Here is a 23746-nt window from a genome sequence, read left to right on the forward strand (position 1 = left end):
TAATTCTAATACCCCGTTCACATTACAGCCTATATCACGTAATATAGGCTGTCTTGGAATGAGCACTCATACATAGGATTTCCAATGAAAACTAGATATATGAGTGCTCATTGCAAGGCAGCGTATATCACGTGATATACGTTGTAATGAGAACAGTATATACTCTCAAATTTAATATAGTAAGAATAAGAAATCCTTGGAAAAAATCTAATGGAAATGTTTGATTGGCTCAGATTTTGACAGTTAATTTGGCTCAAAACATTCTCTCCGCCCATCTTTTCCTCTGAGTATTTCTAGTTTGGATAATACCCCGAACACGCTGTTGAGAAAAATAGCCTTGTAAATAATATTTTACGCGGTATTTTATTAGGACCAGTTTAATTATATTATCCTACCTTTACTATACATCTGGATTACGTAGTTTTTCAACTTCCCTCAAGAGCAGGCGTTATCACATTGTGTTGTCATGTTTGTCATTCGTGAAACGTTCATGATTACTCTGGTTCGTCTGTTCGGCCACAAAAGGAAAATTTCGCGAGCAAGTTGTTCTACGCGTACCCAGTTGCATTTTATTTTCATAAGTTTTACGTAAATTCTTAATTTTTTACGTTGGATTGAAGCAGTAAAGTGAACATCAAAAGTTGTTATTTGTTGCCGATATTTACGCTGGTGCGTTAATAAGTTTGTTTCCCGGAAAGTTCTTTGCCTGCATTCAGCCCATTTAGCCGCTCTTTTCTACGATTCAAGGTTATGTTTCTTATTGGATTGACAACAAAATAAACAAGCTGGGGATTGAACTCCGGAGGAACGCCTCCTATTCACCATGGTTCGACGCGGCGAAAATGTCACCTCGATCCGGATCGTCAGTGTTGACCACTACATGCACAAACCGGAGCCCCGGTTCGATACGTGCTATTCGGAATTCCGCGGGTGTGACGTGAAGCAGGTGCCGGTGATTCGTCTGTTCGGATCGACGGCCGATGGGACGCACAGCTGTGTGCACATTCACGGAGTGTTTCCGTATCTGTACGTGCCGTACGATGGAAGCACTTCGGATCGGATTGCAGTGGATCGGCTGATGTACCAGATTGCGGCCAGCTTGGACAAGGCCGTCAATGTGTCGCTCGGGAATGCCAACTCGACGGTGACGCACGTCTTCCGGATAGCGTTGGTGAAGGGAATGTGAGTTCGGGTTGGGGATGATTGGTTATTGGTTGTTTAATAATGGAAATTTTTGATTGGTTTCAGACCGATTTATGGCTACCATAGAAAGGAGCATCAGTTTTTCAAAATATACCTCTACAACCCTTTTCTGATCCGGAAGGCAAATAACCTGCTGATGAACGGTGTCATCTTATCGCGAGTATTTCAGACATTCGAGTCGCATGTTCCGTACATCTTACAGTTTTTCATCGATTATAATCTATATGGGATGAGCTTCCTGGATGTTCCGGACTGTGCCATACGGCAACGGGTAGATTGTGGAGGCGGAGAGGAGTTGCAGAAGATGTCTACATCGGAGAACGAAATTGATATTTTGGCAGTGGATATTCTGAACAGGAATTTGATGGAGGAAGAGAAGCGATCGGAATACGCTAATCCAGGTATCGCTTCGATTTGGAACGACGAAAAAGCTAGGAGGGCATTGCTGGGGATGCAGCAACCAGAAGCGCTCAGTTTGTCACAGGGTGGGAAGGTGGAAATTGTGACTGAGAGCGATCGGTTCTATCGATCAATGCTGGCATCGAAGCTTACCAGCGGAAATGGATCGAGCAGGTCGGTAGAAGCTGAAGAAAATAGATTAAGGCCACCGGTTTCGTTTTATCCATCGGAGGTAGGGGATGATGAACAGTTGTTGGATGCTTCCTGTGTCCAGGATCATAAGCATTTCAGTCAGTATTCGTCGTTTAATCAGTCAAATACGGTGTACGATTTCGATACGAGTCAGGTGGACGAGGATAGGATTGTCAGCATGTCTCAGAATCCGGATGCGTCGTTTGCCGAAGAGGATCATGAATTGCTGGACATAATGAGAGAGTTGGAGGAGAACGAAAGTCATGAGGTGGAGGGTGACAGTCTGTTGGCGCCTCTAACACAGCAAAGCGAGCGAAGGATCGCTTCCACCGGTGGAAGTGGGATTAGCTTATCGCAATCGAGTAACAAGAGACTGAATGCCACGTTGAGTGGGGATTTGGAGATGCTCTCGTTGATGGGAGATAAGAAGGATGGAAATAGCACGTTGGTGGAAGAGAAGACAGACGAAATTCTGGATTCGGATGATGAGTTTCTTCTGGATTACACTATGAAGATGGAAGCGAATACTGGCGATGATTTGCTGAATGACACCGACGATGATATCCTCAATTCGAGTGCTATTCCACAGCTGGATGGTGCCCACGATGGTGAACTTCCAAAGTTGAGGACAAATCAAAATGGCACTTCTCTTCCGACTGCCAAAAGCAATGGGGTTAAGATGAATGGGCACAGCGAACCGTTGACAAAGCGTTCGAGAGGTGTGACAGAAGTGAAGCTGAGCAACGGATTTGAGGAGAAAAAGGAAGTTCCAACGAATGGCGTACATGAAGGAAAGGCTTCCTCGATGAAAGCGAGGAAAAAGATGAAACTGGACCATCCGGAAAAGATGACCAACGGATTGACGAATGGGGTGTATTGCGATCTGAAATTGAAGGAATGTAAAGTTAGGTGAGTAATGCTTCCAATGATTCGTAGTCCAATGCTCATGATGTTTTGGTCAATTGTAGCATTCAAAAATTGAAGTGCAATGGAGTTCAGCAAGAACCGGCGATGCCAAAACTCAAGGAGCTGAAAGTGAGGTGAGGATTTATTTGAACAGTTTTATTTTGCATCGAAAACGACGCACATGTACCTGCTTGTCCTTTCAAGTGTAACGTAATTCCTTGTTATTGGTTATCGTTGAAAGCAATTTGAAAATCAGGGTCAGAAAATGCAGGTTCTTTTCTATTTGTGTAAAGAAATTTGCATCACTAAGCGGATTATAATACCCGAAATTGATTTCAGACTTTCCATGGTTGACATGTCGGCGTATCGCCTTCCAGCTCAGGAATCGCCGGTAGTAGTAACCGAACGAAGAACTCGCCAAAAACCTGCGAAAGAACGGGATCTCTCGCCGTACGATGAGTTCCGATTAGCTCGCGAGTACGATCTGGCCAACAATTGGGATCCTCAGGAAGGTCTATCGCGCGGTCCCGTTCGAAGGGGACGAAGTAGACGCGGTCGTAGCCGGGGTCGTGGTCGTAGTCGGAAGGGACGACCTGCCAGGAGGCCGTCAACTCCAGAACCCGAACCGGAACAGGAACCAGAACCAGACATCGACGTTGCTCTTTCGCATAAGTTTCAGAACATTATCAAACTTTCACCCAAGGTGTTGATAACGGCTCTAACTCAACAGGAGGTGACCGACTTGCGGACCAAGAAGGAAGACCATCCACAGCTGGAACCGATTTTAATTTCCAGTGATTCGGAAGTAATTCAGATAACCGACGAGGAATCGCGTTCCTCGGTGGAACAAAGGATTCCCAAACTGCTGGAAATGTCACAGAACGTGACCGAAATCGCTTGCCGTTCGCCGATATCGGAAAAAGGCGATGATGGAGATGGTTGTGACGAGGACGACGAGGATCTCAATATCAAAAGCTTCTACGAACAGACGCTGGTTTTTGACGATTTTGACGAGCTAGGTTCTACGTCGGATGAAAGCATGATTGAACTGGGCCGCGACAACGGCGTAAAAGTGACAAGTGCCCTTTCCCATAAACCACCTGCACTGGAAGACGCATTGAAAGCAATGCAAGAGTTCGTCATACCGCAGGTGGTCCACCAGGAACCGTTCTATAGCAATCCGGCGGATGTTACGGGCAGGAAGGAAGTTGGACACGTCGTACTAAATATTGGAGGGAACAGTTTGAACGATTTGGAACCGTTTCAGAGTGTTATGAGCGAACTAGGTTCGATTGAACAGTTTCGATACGAAAAACTAAGCGCCATCTATGGTGAAAGTTTGGATCGAATTTTGGGCGAATCTTCCTGCTCGGATGCTGGTCAAATGAGGGAACTTTTGGCATCGGAACAATCGGTTGTTATAGAACCGGCTGCCAAGGCTCCACCCAAACGTGAAGCCAAAGTTTGGCTTAAAGCCATCGAAAAGATCAAGACTGAGGAAACGGTTCCGGTGGAACAGGACAGTCCGCTTAAGATCAAGAAAATGCATGCAATTATGGTCGGGGAGGAAACGAGTTCCTCGCAGGAACCATCAAACATCAGAATCGATCACGACAGTACCCTCAATTTAAGTTCTCTAATTGCGGATGGCAATCAGGTGGATTCCAGTGCGCGAAAGACTCTGGTTTCGAAAATCTTTTCCATGAACACAAAATCATCTCCGGCGATGAGCTCGGACCATGAAAGCGGGTCATCAGCAAAGGATCGACTTGAGCTGCTCAGTTACAGTGCTAGGAGAAAGCGACGCAATATACCGAAGGCTCGGTTGTCACTGAATGCGGCATTCAAACGATTCAAGGATTCCAAGCTCGAAGAAGTGGAACTACCTAAGGAGGAAGAAGAATTCGATACAATCACCCCGGGACAGCACCCTGTTTCACATTCGGACGCTGAAGACAGAATGGATGTTGTGAATTCCTCACAGATTGTAACCGCTAGTCAAAAGTCGGAGCACTCAGACAGTGGAACGTCGGATCGAACCTCGGTAAGTCGGAATATCGTTCAACACGAAACGAACTCCTTCGCTTATTGGTTTCCCCCCTTCCCCCTTCAGTTACCACACAGCGCGGAAATCGCATCGATGCACAAGCGACTTCTGAATGGGTCCCCTCTGGTGGCGCCCGATGGCACTCAACAAGGGGATCACTCGGGAAACATCTCCGCCACGACACAGACCAACAACACCTACGGATTCAAAGTTAACTTTGAAAACCTCCAGAAAGCCAAAGCAACGTGCGAGGTAAGTTAAACCTCCTACAAACTTTGCAACCTATGGTGAGCGGTATATATCGTAAGCATATGTAAATGTGTGCGTTTGTTAAGATGTATGGTTAAGATCTAGATGTTCAACATTTTATTCGAAAAAAAAAAAAAAACTTAAGTTTTGTTTTGGACAAAATTCGTATTTATTCTATCCATAATCATATTTCATACGAACCCAGTCGAGGAGAAAGCATCACACGTAATTAACCCCCCAGAAACGATTTTCACCCGTTAAAAGTGACCGTTCACTAGACTCCCAGAACAGCAGCTGCTTGAGTTTCCCATTTCAATCGATCGAGGTCGAACCCTATTCACTCTGTGGATTCTAGTTCCACAGTGCAGCTCCCCTCACCGGTATTCTAAACGACTGTATCTTCTTCGTCGCCTGAAATGAGCTATCCATTCGCAGTATCTCAATATCGCACGGTCTAACCACGGATAAACAGACGCAACACTTTCTCCTCAATCGTCGTACATTTAACGTTCAATTCAAATATTGCTAGATTCGCGAATCGGAGAAGGTCGATAGTTAATAGATTTTCGGGCTAGTTGTATTCGGGCAAGTATTACATTCGAACTAGCGTTATAAAACCGTTTCCACATGTCGTGATAACGGGCCGGACAACGCATGTCTGCAGGTATAAAATAGACCCAATTAGTGGTCCTCAGCCTCCTGTAAAGTAACCCCTATCGGTACCTCCCCTAGGGGCCGGATGGGGTACGAGTAGCCAACTTCGTTCGTATGGTTCGTAGGGATACGGGATTCCCCTTTTCAGAAGACACGGCGAGTACAACCTGAACACCTGTTTTCCATGTTAGGAACGGCTTTGGATTTCAACAGGAGCGTAGCCTGTATGGACTGAAACAGGCTGGTCGAATACACTAAAGCAGCTTGATTACAAGCAATCCGAGGCAGATCCGTGCTATCGTTAATTTAGCTAAAATAAACATAATATGCTTTCTCTCTGCCTCGCACTTAGGCTTCATTTTAGGTTAGTTCTCATTACCAATCAGGCACAACCTTTCATCCAAAGTCCTCTTATCGTCAGGTAAAATCATCCCCCTGAACCCGTAGGACCTAATTTTCATTTCGATTTTCTCTTCTTCCTCTTCCAGTATAACTACCTGACGATTATGTCGGTGGAAATCCACGTCCAAACGCGGGGTGATCTACGTCCGAACCCCGAGGTCGATCCCATCTCAGCGATCTTCTATCGCATTCACAATGACGTACCGGAGGATCATCGCCGAGCTCCGTCCGTTTGTGGGATCATCCTCAATCACGAGCATGGCCTGACGGCTACCGATCGGATCGATCCGTACAAGTATAACAAATGCAGCTACGTAGCCGATGTGGTTACGGTGGCAAATGAGCGGGAGTTGTATGAGAAGTTCCTGGTGCTGATTTCGTTTTGGGATCCGGATATATTTGCCGGGTACGAGATCGAACAGGTTTCGTGGGGATATATAATCCAGCGGGGGTATACTTTGGAAATGAATCTGATGAAGATGTTGTCGAGGGTTCCGACGGCGGAGAAAGTGCACGTTTCCGAAGATGAAGAACAGGAATTGTTGGAGATGCATGAGTACAGTGCCGGATTGAAGATTCCCGGAAGGATTCTGTTGGACATTTGGCGCTTGATGAGGCACGAGATCGCGTTGACGTCTTACAGTTTCGAGAACATCGTGTACCATATTTTACACCGCAGAGTTCCGCGCCATTGCTTTAGGCAGCTGACGAGACTGTGGAACAAACCGTACTCCAAGTGGATCGTTGTGGAATATTATCTGGAGAGGGTAAATGGTAATCTCGAGTTGCTTCAACAGTTGGACTTGATCGGAAGAACGGCTGAACTGGCGAAGCTGTTCGGGATTCAGTTCTACGAAGTACTTTCCCGTGGTTCTCAGTTTCGGGTGGAGAGTATGATGTTGAGGATTGCCAAACCACGAAACTTCGTATCGGTTTCGCCGAGCATACAGCAACGAGCGCACATGAGAGCCCCGGAGTATATTCCTCTGATTCTGGAACCTGAATCGAGGTTCTACGCCGATCCGTTGATTGTGTTGGACTTCCAAAGCTTGTACCCAAGTATGATCATCGCATACAATTACTGTTTTTCCACGTGTCTCGGTAGGGTGGAGCATTTAGGACAGTAAGTTCGAAGGTCAAACTAGCGTGAAACGGATACATTATTTTTCATTGCAGATCAGAACCATTCGAATTCGGGGCTTCCCATCTACGACTGTCGCCACGAATGCTAAAGATATTGGTGGATAAGAATCTGATCACAGTCTCACCGTGTGGGATCGCTTTTGTAAAATCTTCCGTTCGGGAAGGCATCCTGCCAAGAATGTTGAATGAAATCCTAACGACACGCTTGATGGTAAAAGCCTCCATGAAGCTGCACAAAGAGAATAGCATTCTCCAGAGGGTGCTCCACTCGCGGCAGTTAGGATTGAAGTTGATCGCCAACGTGACCTACGGTTATACGGCGGCAAATTTCAGCGGTCGAATGCCGTGCGTCGAGGTGGGCGATAGCGTTGTAAGTAAGGGACGGGAAACGCTTGAGCGGGCAATCAAACTGGTGGAAAGCACTGAAAGGTGGGGTGCCAGGGTGGTGTACGGTGATACGGATTCGCTGTTTGTGCTCTGTCCGGGGCGGACGAAGGAGGATGCTTTTAAAATTGGAGCGGAGATTGCTGATGCAGTGACCAAGGATAACCCGCCGCCGGTGAAGCTCAAGCTGGAGAAGGTCTACCAGCCGTCGATTTTGCAGGTAAGAAGGTTGAAATTCGAGTGGAAATTCAAGAAATTCCCTAAGCAAAATTGCATTCCGTCTTGCAGACAAAGAAACGCTACGTGGGCTACATGTACGAAACGCCGGACCAGGAAAAACCCGTCTACGAAGCGAAGGGCATCGAAACGGTTCGCCGCGACGGCTGTCCCGTGGTCGGCAAAATGTTGGAGAAGATCCTTCGAATCCTGTTCGAAACACGGGACGTTTCAAAGGTCAAAGAATACACCTGCCGGCAGTTTTCCAAAATTCTGGAGGGACGAGTTAACCTTCAGGATTTCATATTTGCCAAAGAGTTTCGAGGTAAGGATGGGTACAAGCCGGGAGCTTGCGTGCCTGCGCTTGAACTGGCACGCCGTTGGATAGTCGTTGATCCCCGGCGGGAGCCGCGTCGAGGTGAACGCGTTCCATACGTAATCATCAACGGTCCACCGCTGGTGCCGTTGATTCGGCTGGTCAGGAGCCCTGATGAACTGTTGGCCGACAGCGGGTTGAAGATCAATTCCAGCTACTACATAGCAAAGGCGATAATCCCACCGTTGAATCGGTGTTTGCTTTTGATCGGAGCTGACGTCCACCAGTGGTACAACGACATGCCACGGAAATATCAAATGTTACATAACACGGGTGGGAAGAGTTCGTCGCTTGCAAGTGAGTTGCAGTTACCGAAGAAGAGTACGATCTCGCAGTATTTTTCCACCACTAGCTGCGTGTGCGATTGCGGCAATCAGTCGCACAGTGGAGTGTGCAACGAGTGTCGTAGGCACCCGCAGAAAACCGTTACCTATGTGATGGACAAGATCAATCGACTGGAGCGGCGTGTTGAGCTGTGTGAGAAGGTGCGTGGTTGGCTGAATGGCTAAGGTCGGAATTAATCTCTTCTGGTTACAGATGTGCAGGTCTTGCTGCCAGCGAACCTTCGAGACAGCATGCATTTCCCTTGACTGTCCGCTGCTGTTTGTGCTGAACCAACGGAGTCGCGAACACACACAGGTTCAGTATTATCGTGATCTCCTGGAGCAGATTTTCTGAGGTATGTAGATCTTTTTGTTGATTGTTTTAGGAAATTTATTTATTTCGCACCGAACATAATTTCTATTCTAAATAAAAGTATCAAAATCGACGGAATTTCTTTCGATTGTCGTCCGAACCCAGTCCCTGAAGCAACTGACCCACGTTACAACGGTTGGACTGCGATACGCGGTGCACGGTAAGGCTCCCCAGGATACAATTCCGATTTGTGTCACTATTTCGTCGATCGTTTGCAGCAGCGGTCCTCCCGAATCCCGATGACAAGCATTCACCGTACCACTCAGCTCTCCCGCGCAAAAGTTTGTCTCCTCGAGAGGACTAAACAGTGGGAAGTATTGCAGGCAGGCGTCGTACGGGAAGACCGGTAAGTAAGCTTTCTGTAATTTTTCCGGGTAGATCAGCTCAAAGGTCGGTGATGTCGATCCCCATCCGGGAAGAATGGCAAATCCATAAATCGGTGTTTGTCTGTCGTCTAGCTTTACCATTGTTATATTGGTCGTCAGTTCCAACGGTTGATCTAATCTAATCTGAAATGGGTTTTGATTCAGTTGAATATATGATTCATAATCCATCAATGCTAACTTACCAAAGCTATATCATTTGGCCCGACAAACCCGGACAGCCGGTTTTCGTGTACTAAAAACTCGCTCACATTGCGCCTCTGCTCGAAACCTTCGTCACGTTGCAAATCAAACTCCCCTGCCACCACTTCCAACCAACCATTATCGAACACAGTTTCCTTGCAGTGAGCCGCCGTCAGAATCCAATACCGGTCCACAATGGTACCGCCACAAAAGTGGACCGCTCTGGAACCGTTTCCAAAGTTCCACTGAATCGATACCAAAAACGGAAACTCCCCAGCACAAGCATTCTGTCCACCGATCACCTTCGGAGTCGATTGTTTCAAACACAACCCCATCCACGAACCACCACTGCTCGAAACGATCAGCCAGATCCACGCCACGATCATCGGTCGCATGGTGAGAGCCAATTGAATATGCGCACAGCTCTGCGGTCTGTACTAAACTGTGGAGCGTCGTTTGGAATCACGTGCGTAATCGGATCGTACTTTCACTCGCGCGCGCACTCCGGGGGGTCTCTCGCAGTAGCAGATCTCAACTTTCGCTTTCGTTTGTCTCGCGGCGCAAACGACGACAGACTGCGATCGAGGATCAAGTTCATTTGCATATATGTACCACGCTGATCTGGTTGCGAATCAGCGCGTGGCAACCCCCACAGTTAGGTACGTACTCGGGGGCGTGACGATGACCGGTTGTTGCGAAGATAACGATCGGAAAAGATGTAGCCTGAAGGTATTGCGCTAGGTACAGCGAAGTGCTTATGGAAGGAAGGAAGGAAGGAAGGAAGGAAGAGAGATTAAATTATTTACCGTGCCAGTATCATATTTAACGCGTTGCTAATGATGACGCACTCGTCTATTTTTTTTTATCGCATCTCGATTTTGACAAGATATTTTTAAAAACTTTGTTACACCATCATCCCTAGAGCATTGGAACTAATATTTTCAAAAGTAACATTTCAAAAATAATGATTGAAAATAGTCGAACATTATTGAGGGCTTTGATTTAAAAAAGTAAGAGGTTGTATCCAAGACACGACCGTAGATTTGACGTAGGACTACGAAAGGTACACAGCAAAAAAAAGTAATATGCCTCAACGTAATGATGCTAACGTATCAAGAAACTAGATGTAATTGTGAGAAATATATGCAAATTAACACCAATTCGATGTAATATTATATCGTTCTTCGAATTACGCAGAAAAAAAATGACGATTTTTCATTCCGTCACATGTGTGACGGAATTATTACACAGCAACAGCTGCACATAGGTCATTCAACAAATAATTGTGTAATATATATGCGTTATTATGCGTTATGACAGCGCAAAGATGCGGATCGACCTGACGTTTGAGACAAGGAACTGCCATTGTTATTCCAGTGCTCGGTCCAACAAATTGAGCCAGGGAAAAATCGACATTCAGTGAATCATTTTCCAGTTTATATTTGATTTTCCTGCCCAAAAGTTAATAATTGTAAAATCCAGCGTTGAAGAAAATCACTTAATATCCCGTTCACATTACAGTCTATATCACGTAATATAGGCTGTCTTGCAATGAGCACTCATACATAGGATTTCCAGTGAAAACTAGATGTATGAGTGCTCATTGCAAGACACCGTATATCACGTGATATACGCTGTAATGTGAACGGGGTATAAAACAGCCAAAATGGCTTCTATGTTTGATCAGTATTCCTCGGCTAGCGAACCGGATCAATCGAATCGTCTACAGTCGTTGGACTACGTAAGCGTTCGCATCAAGAAGGAACCTCCCATTTTCGCGATTTTTCCCATTTTCCCGTCCGGGATCCTGTTCCTGTCGGTGCAAAACGATTGGATTATAATTTTGATGACCTATCTAACGATTCTGCGGATGAACATCAAACAGGACAAGTTCACCGAGGTCCCGATCGACAAGTACTTCGATGGGTTCAAATCGTGCAATCTTTTTCTGAACCCACTGGGAGCGCATTTGTTCATTACGTTGGCACCAAATCGGGCACCGAAGTCTCCGAGCTTCACGCCAGAGGTTCTCCATCTGTACCGAAATAGCTTCAAGCCGAAATTTATCTCCAATGTGAGTTGCCGTGTTTGTCAGTTTTGCGGAGTGGGTGAGAAATTTGCTTATCTGTTTTCAGCTGAATGATCAGGAAATTACGGCCATTGGATTCAACTACTCCAATCACATGGAGATAATGACCGGTCCGATTTTATTGGGTACGAGTAAAGGAACTATTTGGGAGGCTGACATCGGAATAGACAGCGGAGATAAACTGGTGCAGCAGGTCGTTCGTCAGGTGTTCGATGTTGGAACCGGTAGTGATAGTCGTCCTGTAACGGGTATTGAATCCACATGCGCCAGGATCGAAGGAATATTCACTGTATCATTCTGGTGCTAACGGTGGATAGAATCTATACATTCGATGAAACTATTCGCCAAACAGATTCAAAATGGCGCCGGGACAGCTGCAGAAAGTATTTAAATCGTACTTCACAATCCCCGAGCAGTTGAACGGTTTTCAGGATGTGATGAGTAACATGAACTACTCGAAGCTAGCATTTAACTACGAAGAAGATTTCCCAAAGAGTTTTTGTTGCTTGACTGAGCACGGAATCAATTTCCAAGAAATAGGCCCGAAGATGAACAGCCCGCAATTTATGGTGCACGATGTTGTTCAGCAAAATTCATACAAAATGGTGCCGAATGTGAACACACCCCTATCGTTTGTTCTGACGGATTTCCATGCCATCCTGGTACGTGGATCACGTGACGGTCATTTCTCTTCTGATCTACCAGGCCGTCTATGAGGAATATTTTGTCGAGCAGTATGGCAAACTGTACAATTTAGTGAAGGATGTTCGTTCCAATGTCACGTACATTTACAGCAACAAGATGATTTTCAGATACAAGGTAAGTTGGAAGGTTTAGCCCTTTAGAAGGCAGTGGCAACTATATTGCCACCAACAATCTGTATTTTTTTCTCCACACAAACAATCCCGTTGCAGTTTTTTTCCGTGCATTGGCTACTTCTGATATCTGGCAACACTTCTAATTTTTTTTTGAGCCGGAACAAGTGGAAACTGAGTATTTGGGAGTCATTATTGTGTAAACAAACCGCCATTTTCGAGCGGAAATACGAATATCAGCTAAAACTCATTACAAATCCCACAAGTTGGTAAATTTTTCAATAGAAATATACTGTTTTGGAACTCCTTTCTTAGATCATGTACTTTTTTCAAACATTGATCTGTAGTTCATGTCAAATGTTACAGTTTTCTACAATGAAAAATGCTCGCAATACTGTTACAGGCTATTTTACGTTTCAGCTAAAAGTATGTCGAACATACCGTATACAGAGTCGGATGACGAGGTTGAAAGAGAGCTGGCGAAAATTTGTGGACTACCTGATAATCCCGATGTGTCCGATGATGAACTGGAAGCTGATCCGGAACTCTCTACCTTGAGCAAGCTAGATACATCTCTGATCGATATTCTCGCTGGAAGTGATGATTCAGATGATGCTGCTAAGGGCAGTGGGACTGAACGACACACATCCATTGATGAACCACAACCGTGTTCTTCGGGTTATCACAACCGTAAGCATTTAAAAGCGATTCCTCACCCACGCACGATTACCCGCATTGAAAACAGTTGCAAGTGTCTAATCATCTATTCGGGTCGTTGTGCTAACCTTATATGATATTGTTGGATCATATCTGATATCGTTTATATATGTTACCGATTTATTAGGAAAGCCAACTACTCAAGCATTATCCGAAACATCAGCTTCAGATGAATCGGATGACGATCAATCAGCGAAGATTTTTCCCAAGTGGACCAACCAGACGATGATGAAGTTGACTGGAAAAAAGGCGATTGGTCCCAGGATCCCAATACAGCCAATTTTGATAATGTTCGTTTGCAAGCCTTGAATGCAGTCCCGGGAAATGCAAGACCTGTAGCCTATTTCGCACAGTTTTTCGACGATGACATCTTGAAACTTATAGTTACCCAAACTAACATCTACGCAGACCAACAGCAAAGTCGACACTGGGAACCGGTATCTGAAGCAGAAATCAAAGCTTTTCTAGGGATTACCATTATGATGGGTCTCAAGCCTCTTGCAAGTGTTGATTTGTACTGGTCAAGTGATCAATTTTTCCGTACGGATGAAATTGCTTCCATTATGCCGTGCAAGAGATTCAAAAAAATCTTAGAGAATTTGCATCTGAATGATAATCCTATGATGCCTCCAAAGAAAATTCAGATCATTTTGACAAACTGTACAAGATTCGTCCACTTCTTGATTTCCTGAACACTGCATGCCAGAGAGCAGTACAGTCCACATCATCGCAATCGATTGATGAATCGATGATTCTGTTCAAAGGGCGATCGACATTGAAACAATATATGCCACTAAAACCTATCAAGAGAGGCTATAAGGTGTGGACAAGAGCCGACAGTGAGACTGGTTACGTATTTGAGTTTGATATTTATACTGGCAAACGCGATGACAAGTCTCCTACTATAGGCCTAGGGGCCAATGTAGTCAAGAATCTAACGCAGAAACTAATTGATGAAGGATTTCAAGGTCATGTGACCTTTGATAGTTTCTTCGCCTCATACGGTATATTACAATACTTATATGATCACGGAATTTATGCAACGGCTACAGTGAACAGTAATAGATCGGACCTACCTGTACTACTAAAAAAGTACAAAAGAAAGTCCCAACCGAAAAGGCGAAAGAGTTTCCTGAGAGGGGAGTACAACTGGCGTTTGAAGAAAAACGTTGCTTTTGTAATGTGGCAAGATTCGAAAATGGTAACAATGTTGACTACAGCATTCCATCCTAAAACCGCGACAGCTACGTGTGAAAGGAAGCAACATAATGGTACCAGAAAAACCATCGTATGTCCGAAAGCGTTTTATTATAGTTTTTGTTGATTCCTTGCTTGGTTTCCACGGCCTTATAAAGGGTTAGTGGACGGATTTTAGAACTTTAGTTTCCACACATGACGAAAACTAACCACTTCCAGATCAACAACGAGCAACGCAATGATAGATTTTAATCATTATTGTTGATTACTTTTTGACGTAGGACTACGTCTTTGATTTCTATATGGGGGTACACTTTGTGAAAACCGAAAATGGAACATGTAACAAATTGAGAAAGATTTTGAACGTTAATAACTCAGCTGCCCCTGGTCCAATTTCAATAATTTTATCACCAATTGATCAGAAATATGGCTACGCATGCATGCTTCCGAATGTTGATTTTCAACAAGAAACTATTGAAAAACTGGTAAATGTCCAGCATTGTCCAAAAGCGTCGAATTAACCAACAAATCCACCAATTACCTACATGCATTTGCTGCTTCCCCAGCACAGTCGTCAGAGAGTAGTGAGTAGACGAAACAAGTTGAAGTGGCATTCGCCTCCGATCCTCGGGCGCGTGCGAATAGGGAGGATGGAATTGCGTAATATTTTGCACACTCAGCGCCATACTCAGACCCACACGCTCCCAACGACCACACCACTGTGTGGTGGTGTTCGGTCGTCTCAATTAGTAGCAGCAGTAGCAGTGCTTTCGGCGTGTGGCGTTGAAAATTTTTCTCCAGTAACAACGAAAGGCTGCCTGCAAGCAGCGAGCTGCAGAGCCCACATAACCAACCATCAAAGGAGAAAGAAGCTGCACCGCTATGCTATGGATCGGATCGGAACCAGTAGCTCTTCGTGAGTCGCTGCGGGTCGGTCATCTATGCCAAGCGTGTCACCCTCGCTCCAAACGACATACAGCTCGACAGCCTCATCCGTGTTGAGCACCCAGCTCAGAATTACTCAACCATCACTACAAAACGGTTCTTTTCAGGGCCACCAAAAATTGTTAAAGAGTATTATGTGGACATTGGTCAAGGTCATCAGTTTCCGCAAGCAGCTAACTATCAAGGCGCAACCTGTCTATAGAAGGTGTGGAATTGTAGGCCTAAATATATTGGTGCAATTAGTTTTTCCTCGGCTTTCATTCCGCACGATTCGTTTCTTTCGTTTAATCAATCACCCTTGATTACATATGAAATTTAATGTGGATTATAGAATTTTTTGTATGTTACCAAAATGTATGAATGGTTTGCCACTAAATGTTGAGATAATTTATTGATTATTGAATTATCACACTGTATACCATGAAAAAGCAGCCTGTTTGTGAGTTTTTGCCTGTTTTCAAGTAAGGAGTTATCATAAAAAAACATATCGCCAGCTGGTATTTCCCGGCGACTTTACAAATAAATCATCATGTAGAACTAGCTAGGATTTGTTTTACTTCATATTTCACAAAATTGCTTTCGAGTGTTAAGACATCGTCTCCGGCAAAGTTTACATTTTTCCCACTAGCAACACATACATCAGTGCTAGATAGATCTTCACAGGATCTATAGAATCCACGCAATTTCAAAAAACCAAAATGCACAGCATTACGAAAAGAGGTCAGGTTTCGACCAATAGCAGATAGATTTTAATTCTAAACAAGCCAAACGATTGGAGTATGTACCAATCTGCTAAAATGAACACTTAGTTAATTTTCAATAGGTCACTATTGAAAAATACCAAATGTCCAATTGTTGCAATGGTGGTCAAAATTATCACCGAATGTCTGAAAACAGCGCACTCCCTAACACAGACTTAAAAATCGAATTCGCAGCAGCAGCAGCAGCATCCGACCATTTTCCAGAACACTGATTGAACTTGAGACTAATGGATTAGAGATACACATTAAAGGAGACATAAAAGTTGTTTATTTCATGATAGGTTTCATTACCGGTGATAACTTGGGGCTTTCCGGTATCTTAGACTTAGTTGAATCCGTTCGTGTCAATTATTATTGCCGTATATGTAAAAGAAATCGACATCAGAGGGAAAATAATACTATCGAGTATGCAGAAACTTTCAGAACTGTTAAGAGCTACGATGAAGACTTAGACATGGATGATGTATCACTAACTGGTGTGAAAAAAGAAAGCATTTTCAATTAGATTCCATCTTTTCACGTGACATTTAACATATACTTTGATATGATGCACGACCTTTGGGAAGGGGTATGTATTTATGGATTAGGACATTATTTGAACTATTTTATTAATATTAAGAAAATGTTCTCTCTTGCGGAATTCAATTTTAGAAAAAATACATTTGTTTTCGGAAACCTTAATTCGTCCAATATCCCAACCGATATTAAAGAAATAAATATATCTAAGAGTAAAATCAAAATGGCTGCAAGCGAAATAAAAACGTTAGTCAACTTCATTCCACTAATTATAGGAAGATTAGTGCCAGAAGAAGATGAGGTTTGGAAACATTTATGTTTAATGGTTCAAATCTGCCACATTCTCATGCTGCGTGAAATTCCAACAGAGTACCTGCAGATTTAGCAAAAGCTAGTAGATGTGCATCATTCACAGTATTTGACATTGTTTAACGACACGCTAAAGCCCAAACACCATAATTTATTGCATTACGCTACATTCATATTAGAATCAGGTGCTCCTCGACATCAATGGGCTATGCGAGGTGAGGCAAAACATAGAGATTCAAAACAGTATAGTAGAGCTACCAACAACAAAATAAATTTATGTAAATCTTTAATTGCTAGAGATTTTTGCGTATTCAAATTTGAGTTCAATGTGATGAATAATAGTTTTTTGGAACCAACAATAGATTTACTAGAATCCAAAATATTAAATGCACCAATTTGCGAAGAACATAAGTCCCTGTTGAGTAGTTATGGTACGATTGATGATAATGTTTTACGATACGTGGATAAATTTAAAAAGCAAGGGATGATTTTCAAGCCAAATGTGTTCTTCTATATAATGCAGCGCAACCTCATCAGCATTCATGAGTTAGAGAAGATAATACTAAATAACAATGAACAACTAATTTTAATTTGCTTCAATGTTCACTCCCTTGGGTTTAACGACCATTTGCAGTCATTTGAGGTTTGCAGAGAAAAATAATAAATAACATTCAAAATATTGCAATGAAAACGATTAATTTACACAAAGTAAATCAAAAATTATTATTTAGATACTGTAATTTTTTAAGTATAATAAATATTGTTTGACATCCTGAAAATGATTTTAGTTGTTTGATTTCAGCTAAAATTAATAGAAACAATTAATATGGAAAATAAATCAACAATCAGGTTATTTACATCAAATGTATTTTTTTACCAGAATGTCCGCGGATTAAGAACTAAAACTAGCGATCTTCGTTTGGCATTATCATCTTGTGACTATGACGTCATTGCGCTGACCGAAACGTGGCTTGGCAGCGACATATTAAACTCTGAACTCTCGTCCGACTATGTGATTTATCGTCTCGATCGGAATCCAGCCACATCTCAACTGCTACGTGGTGGCGGCGTACTGATCGGTGTCAAAATGCATTTACGTTGTAAGTTGGTTCCACTAGTTAATGCCAACTGTTTAGAGCAAGTGGCCGTGTGTGTTTCGTTGCCAATGTAGTCGGTCTACATATGTTGCGTCTACTTAAGGCCTAACTCGGACTGCGCCAAGTACTCCAATCATGCATCTTGTGTTCAAGAATTGTGTGAGCTTGCTGAAACGACCGATACAGTCATAGTTTTGGGAGACTATAATCTGCCTAGACTATCATGGCAATTTGATGCCGACATGAATTGTTACATCTCGACCAACGCTTCTTCTGAACAAGAAATCGTTTTGACCCAGTCGATCCTTGCACGTTGATTACAGCAGGTTCAGGATGTACGTAACGTAAACGAGAGATTACTTGACCTGTCTTTCGTTAGTGATACTTACAGAATCGAACTTTTCGAATCGCCCTGTGGAATTTTAAAGCTCGATGCTCATCACAAATCTTTTATCATCAAATTTGACTACCTTCGTAATACTGACGACGTTGGGCTGGACGATATCGATATCGATATTACGATTTCAACTTCTGCAATGAACCCCTTATCAACGCCCAGATAGGCTCGATAGACTGGAAGACGCTTTTGACTGATTGTGACGTTGACGATGCTGTTTTCCGGTTTTATGGCGCCATTTTCGATATCATCCACGAATATACTCCTATTCGACGACATTGCCTCCGTGTTCACTACAATCAGCCATGGTGGACCACGGAACTTAGGAACCTCCGAAACAGGTTACGGAAAGCAAGGAAACGTCTTTTCAAACAACGGACTGAGGAAAACAGGCGATTACTTCACGACATGGAGGAGCACTACATCAGCCGGTTGAACACAGTTTTCCATGAATATGTATTGCGCATTGAGTCGGAGGCAAAGCGGGATCCATCGTCTTTTTGGACCTACGTGAAGAGACTTAGGCGGAATGGCGATATACCACTCGATGTGTCCTATAAAGAAGCTCGTGCTGACTCCGCGGAAGAAGCTTCTGATCTCTTCGCAAAAATCTTCAAGGATGTTTTTTCGACTACACCCCTCCCGCTCATTCTCCGGATAATCGTCGTGATTGGATGAGCAGCATAGCTCATTACAACTTGCATTTGCCGCAGTTGGATGTATCTGTTGAAGAGGTGATGAAAGTTCTTTCATCTGTAGATCCTTCTAAAGGCCCTGGTCCAGACTGTTTGCCGCCATCGTTCATTAAGAAATTGTCTGCATCTCTCGCTTCACCTGTGTCGATTATCTTCAATCGTTCGCTAGTTAGTGGTGTTTTTCCCACAATGTGGAAGGTAGCGTCCATCACACCTATTCACAAAGCTGGAAACATCCACAACGTTGAAAATTATCGCGGAATTTCGATTCTAAGCTGCCTCCCAAAAGCTCTGGAGAAGATCGTATATGAGGTCGTATATAAAGCGGTTAGGCCAATAATTACCGAGCATCAGCACGGCTTCGTGAGGAAACGCTCTACAACAACCAACTTAATGGTGTTTGTCAACTCGCTGATCAACTCCATTGAAAAACGACGACAAGTTGATGCGATCTACGTGGACTTCAGTAAGGCGTTCGATAGGGTTCCACATGTGCTTGCAGTGGACAAAATGAGGTGTATGGGATTACCTAATTGGGCCACGAAGTGGTTACAGTCTTACTTAACTGACCGCTCAGCCTATGTGAGCATTAACGGTGAGATACCCTCTGGTGTTCCCCAAAGGTAGCCATTTGGGGCCTTTAATTTTCATCCTGTTCGTGAACGATCTGTGTAGTCGACTGTGTTCTTCGAAACTTATGTTCGCCGATGACTTAAAGATCTTTCGTACAATTAAGTCAAGACTTGACTGTTGCGCACTCCAGAAGGATATTGATTCCCTTTTGCGCTGGTGTAAGGGAGAACAGCCCATAATGCACCCCTGGGGTAAAATGCCCACTTATAGAAAAACAGCGATAACTTTTCCTCAGATGCATTTTCCGGGTAACGGATTGTGTTTGTTTTCAACTAGAGGTTTCACAGTTGATTCTTGATCATAAAATCATATTTTGACCTACTGATTCCCTTAGAAAATAGCATTTTGTGCAAAATATGATACAGTTGTTAAAATCGTCGACTTCAAATTAAGCTTTTAACAGCATATATCGCAAAAAATTGAACTAATTCACTTTTCGTATATTTTTTAGATGTTTTACTTAATGCATCACAGCTTAACACTCTTGCGACCTTATTTCTGATGTAACATAAAGGAATAATCATCAGGCGTCAGATCACCATGAATCAGGCGTTTTGCCCCGCTATCATATTGGAACCAATTTATAAAATACCTTGAAAATCATGAAAATGCATCGTTCTATAGTTCGAAATCACTTGATCTTCGTAGAAAACATGGTAATGAACCAAACACCATTACTTTCTTCTTGATTTTAGCTTCCATACGCCAGCAATTGACGATTTTGCTTAAGCGGTGCGTTTTGCACCATCCTACCCTACATTGAACAGTATGCAGGTTAATGTCACAAAATGCTGCGCAATATCTTTTAGCCGTTCACGCGAGCCCTTACGAAATGACTATAGGATAGGACTCAGTAGTTTGCTCTTCGTTTCTTCAGTTAAGGATTTGGGTGTTATCATCGACTCTACAGTCAGATTCAATGAGCACATCTCCATGATAACTGCTAAAGCATTCGCCACATTAGGTTTCTTGAAACGAAAAACAAACGCATTCCAGAACATCTACGCGCTGAAATCACTATACTGTGCTCTCGTCCGCAGTCTTCTAGAGTATGCTGTTGTTGTGTGGGCACCCTTTCACGCTATTCAAGCTAACAGAATCGAAGCCATTCAGCGAAACTTCGTAAGATACGCTTTACGTGTTCTGCCCTGGAACGATTCGGTAAATTTGCCGCCTTTAGAAGAATGGTGCAGGCTGATTGACCTGGACACGTTGGCAGCAAGGAGGAAACTACTTCAGCGACTCTTCGTGTTTGGATTGCTTAACGGTGACGTGGATTGCAACTCTCTTGTGAGCCAAATCTACATCAATGCTCCTCAAAGAGTTCTACGTAGTTACACGCTTCTGTGGCAACCTACCCATCGGACCAACTATGGATTCAACGAACCGTGGACTTTGTGCTGTCGTGTGTTTGATGAAACGTTTGATGTATATGATTTTAACATTATTAAGTCTACTTACAGACATAGATTTCGACACCTAGCCTAGAAAATATCTTATGTTTCAACAAACCCCCCGCCGACTGTAAAATGTCAGGAGCAACAGCACAATACCGAACAGCAGCTTTTTATCCCATCGGAACTCAAAAATAAGAACGGTTATTTCGTAGATATCCTCCACGGGTCCATGAATACCGAAGAAACCAAAAAAGCTAGCTGCCAGGACACCCAATTTTGTCCTGCCGCTCATCGGAGAAGTGATAATGATCTCCACCCCCAGAATCAAAGCCTGGAGAGGTAATGTCACCAGCACACTTAACGGAAACCTGACTAGTTGAGTGTTGTTTTCAGCACAGTTCTAAACCATCCCTTACGCCGCTGAATAAGAGAACAATTCCACAACGAGTCCTACAAACATTTTCAAAGGTAGAAATATGAATAATTTTGCTGGGAGAAAATGTTCTAATTATAATTTGTCTTGTAGCTCCCATCGGGATGGGTGAATCTGACAGACACCTAGATGCATTCCAGTCAGAAAAAGGCCCTTATATGAGGTAACCAAACCGATTTAATTTAGTCATAGCTGGAAGCTAATCGCCATGCTTATACAGGACCATTTCTTTCGTCGTCACGCATTTCTCTCGGTGAACGGACTACACATCTGGAGTGACAGAGGCAAAGTAATCATACATGGGAGTATTCGCCATTAAGCAGTGGTAGTGGTTAAGTAGCTTTGTCATCACGGGCAGCATCCTTCCCGCAGCCAGAGTAATAATCCGCAGCAGTAGCATCGAAATACACTGCTCGGGCAGAAACACCATGAAGCCCAAGTAGTGGTAAAGAAACGGTGGACGGAAAACGGCGAAAGTTGTAAGTAAGTTCACTATGCTTTCAAGTACTGTGGTCGTAAGATCACGAAGGTTCGAAGCAGCAGCATCAACACAATGCGAGGTACCTGCTAAACTGGTGTAGTGTGTAACCAGTATCCTGATTAACTGGTTCAGAAGTTATTAGTTAGTAAGTTTTTGAGGTTAAGGCCCAGTTAGGTCCAGGGGGATTGCCACCGTTTATTGGAACCCTAACCGATGAGTTTAGTTTCCGTCGGCGGGCACTCTCTAAAACTCATCGAGCCGGTACCCCATACACGGAACCCTTTGAGTCTTCATTCCTTGAAGGACGACACCCAACAAACCATCCGCGACCCTGTGTAGGATGAGCCTATGTAGGATGAGTACACTTGTCGCAAACGGCAACTCCTATGTGATTTATTCCGGTTACAATCAAGTTGCCTCAACTTTTAGAGACGGAAGTGTATTGCTTGGGAAATTATGCTTAGTGGGACTAATACACATTACAACCTGATTGTAAAACTCAACTTTGTGACTTGTTTTGGACACGGTATCTCTGTTCGAAACATAATTAACAGTCAGAGTACTAAGGATGCAAAGCGCGTGACGATGCTGTGAACAAGCATGGTTCTCAATAACGGGACAGTCATGCAGTGTTGCAGCATCGTCAAGCATTTTGCTCCCTTGGTCTTCTGACTGATTAAATAAATAGTACCGTAAGACGGGGTGACATTAAAACTAGGAAGTCACATTGGGCCAAAATTGAAAAATGTTTATTGATGCAAATATCTTGAATATACAGAAAATGATGTCTAGTATATGTTTCTTGAGCTTCTGGAGTAAAGTGTAGATAACATTAACTAGTTGTTTTATTTAATTTGTGCTGTAAAGTAAAGTGTCATAAATAGTAATAGATTTTTTTAAATCTCCGCATGCAAACAAATGTTTGAACACACTTTTATGAAAAAAGACGAAGGCTACAAGTGATCTTTAACCATACATACGAAGTACATTGTGATCATAACCAAGTGTACTCCTAATAGCTACGATAAATTTACATATTTTAAGATATGTTAAGATATTTTAATTAAATTTATGTGTTGGCCCAATGTCAGCCGCCATTAGGTTTTACATTGGTCTATTTTTTTAAATTAATTTTAGTAAAATGAGCTTTCAATTTCAATCAACCATTTCCATGGCAGTCGTAAATATATCATTGATGAATATATTCACATGCTTAACATTGTTTTGCTTGCTAAAACGTGAACGTTGTTAGGTAGGGAACGATTTTTTTTAGATTTTTTGGCCTCCTCCACTTACGGTATCACTGAAACACTTACCAAACAAAATCTTAGACTATCGCATTTAGTTTAAGGGTAGTGTCAAAATGTTCCCCCGAAATTACATTTGAACACTACCCTAAAATGAAAGGGGATAACTTAAGTCTTCGTTGGATGTGTGGCTCAGAGATACTGATTTTTTTTTTATTATCCTGAAATATTTTATTTGATGATGAAAATGTGTGTCAACCTGTTTGCCAGTTGATTTAAATACATGCGATGTTTGTGTGACTTACACACCTACACACTTGCTAACGACTACGCCGGAGCTGTCCTCATACGAAGCAATTAATTTTACTGATGTTACAATGAACAGCTAATATATAAAAAATCACCATTTTACCACATTCCATATAGTTGCAGAGAAAAAGCAAGGCCTACTTCGTTCAAATTTACACAGAAATCAATTTTACGAATGTTCCAGATCTTATGACGGACCATCTGGTGACTCCTCAGAGCCATTGAACAGCTAGTGTATCAACAATTACCATTTTACTTCATTTCACATAGTTGCA

General features: G+C 43.1%; 2 protein-coding genes and 1 pseudogene across 2 annotated transcripts; 2 read left to right on the top strand and 1 right to left on the bottom strand.

The window, feature by feature from the left end:
• The first annotated feature begins 702 nt into the window (after positions 1-702).
• Positions 703-8922, top strand: LOC135711349 (DNA polymerase zeta catalytic subunit-like). The gene is made up of 9 exons (XM_065234142.1): positions 703-1182; positions 1249-2703; positions 2763-2834; positions 3040-4744; positions 4814-4999; positions 6139-7175; positions 7229-7799; positions 7868-8656; positions 8709-8922. Exons 1-9 carry the CDS (start codon positions 824-826, stop codon positions 8847-8849), a joined length of 6315 nt encoding a protein of 2104 aa, XP_065090214.1. The 5' UTR covers positions 703-823; the 3' UTR covers positions 8850-8922.
• On the bottom strand, positions 8872-10100 carry LOC135711360 (lectizyme-like). Its single transcript, XM_065234159.1, has 2 exons — positions 9436-10100; positions 8872-9376 (listed from the first exon to the last, which is right to left on the bottom strand). The coding sequence occupies exons 1-2, from the start codon at positions 9826-9828 to the stop codon at positions 8918-8920; spliced, it is 852 nt and encodes a 283-aa protein (XP_065090231.1). The 5' UTR covers positions 9829-10100; the 3' UTR covers positions 8872-8917.
• A 999-nt stretch (positions 10101-11099) lies between these two features.
• LOC135711419 (vacuolar protein sorting-associated protein 18 homolog) lies at positions 11100-20320 on the top strand (annotated as a pseudogene).
• The last annotated feature ends 3426 nt before the right edge of the window (positions 20321-23746 follow it).

Source organism: Ochlerotatus camptorhynchus, unplaced genomic scaffold (genome assembly GCF_037179485.1).
Source record: "Ochlerotatus camptorhynchus isolate MF236.1 unplaced genomic scaffold, CSIRO-AGI_Acam_v1.1 ptg000432l, whole genome shotgun sequence".
Taxonomy (NCBI): Eukaryota; Metazoa; Arthropoda; class Insecta; order Diptera; family Culicidae; genus Ochlerotatus; species Ochlerotatus camptorhynchus.

What these genes read in the sequence shown, in the direction of transcription:
- LOC135711360 (XM_065234159.1), bottom strand. Translation starts at nt 9,828, where the DNA reads ATGCGACCGATGATCGTGGCGTGGATCTGGCTGATCGTTTCGAGCAGT. An exon ending in GGCCAAATGATATAGCTTTG is followed by an intron (nt 9,377 to 9,435) that starts GTAAGTTAGCAT and finishes AACCCATTTCAG; the next exon opens with ATTAGATTAGATCAACCGTT.
- LOC135711349 (XM_065234142.1), top strand. Translation starts at nt 824, where the DNA reads ATGGTTCGACGCGGCGAAAATGTCACCTCGATCCGGATCGTCAGTGTT. An exon ending in ATAGCGTTGGTGAAGGGAAT is followed by an intron (nt 1,183 to 1,248) that starts GTGAGTTCGGGT and finishes GATTGGTTTCAG; the next exon opens with ACCGATTTATGGCTACCATA. An exon ending in ACCAGCCGTCGATTTTGCAG is followed by an intron (nt 7,800 to 7,867) that starts GTAAGAAGGTTG and finishes TCCGTCTTGCAG; the next exon opens with ACAAAGAAACGCTACGTGGG.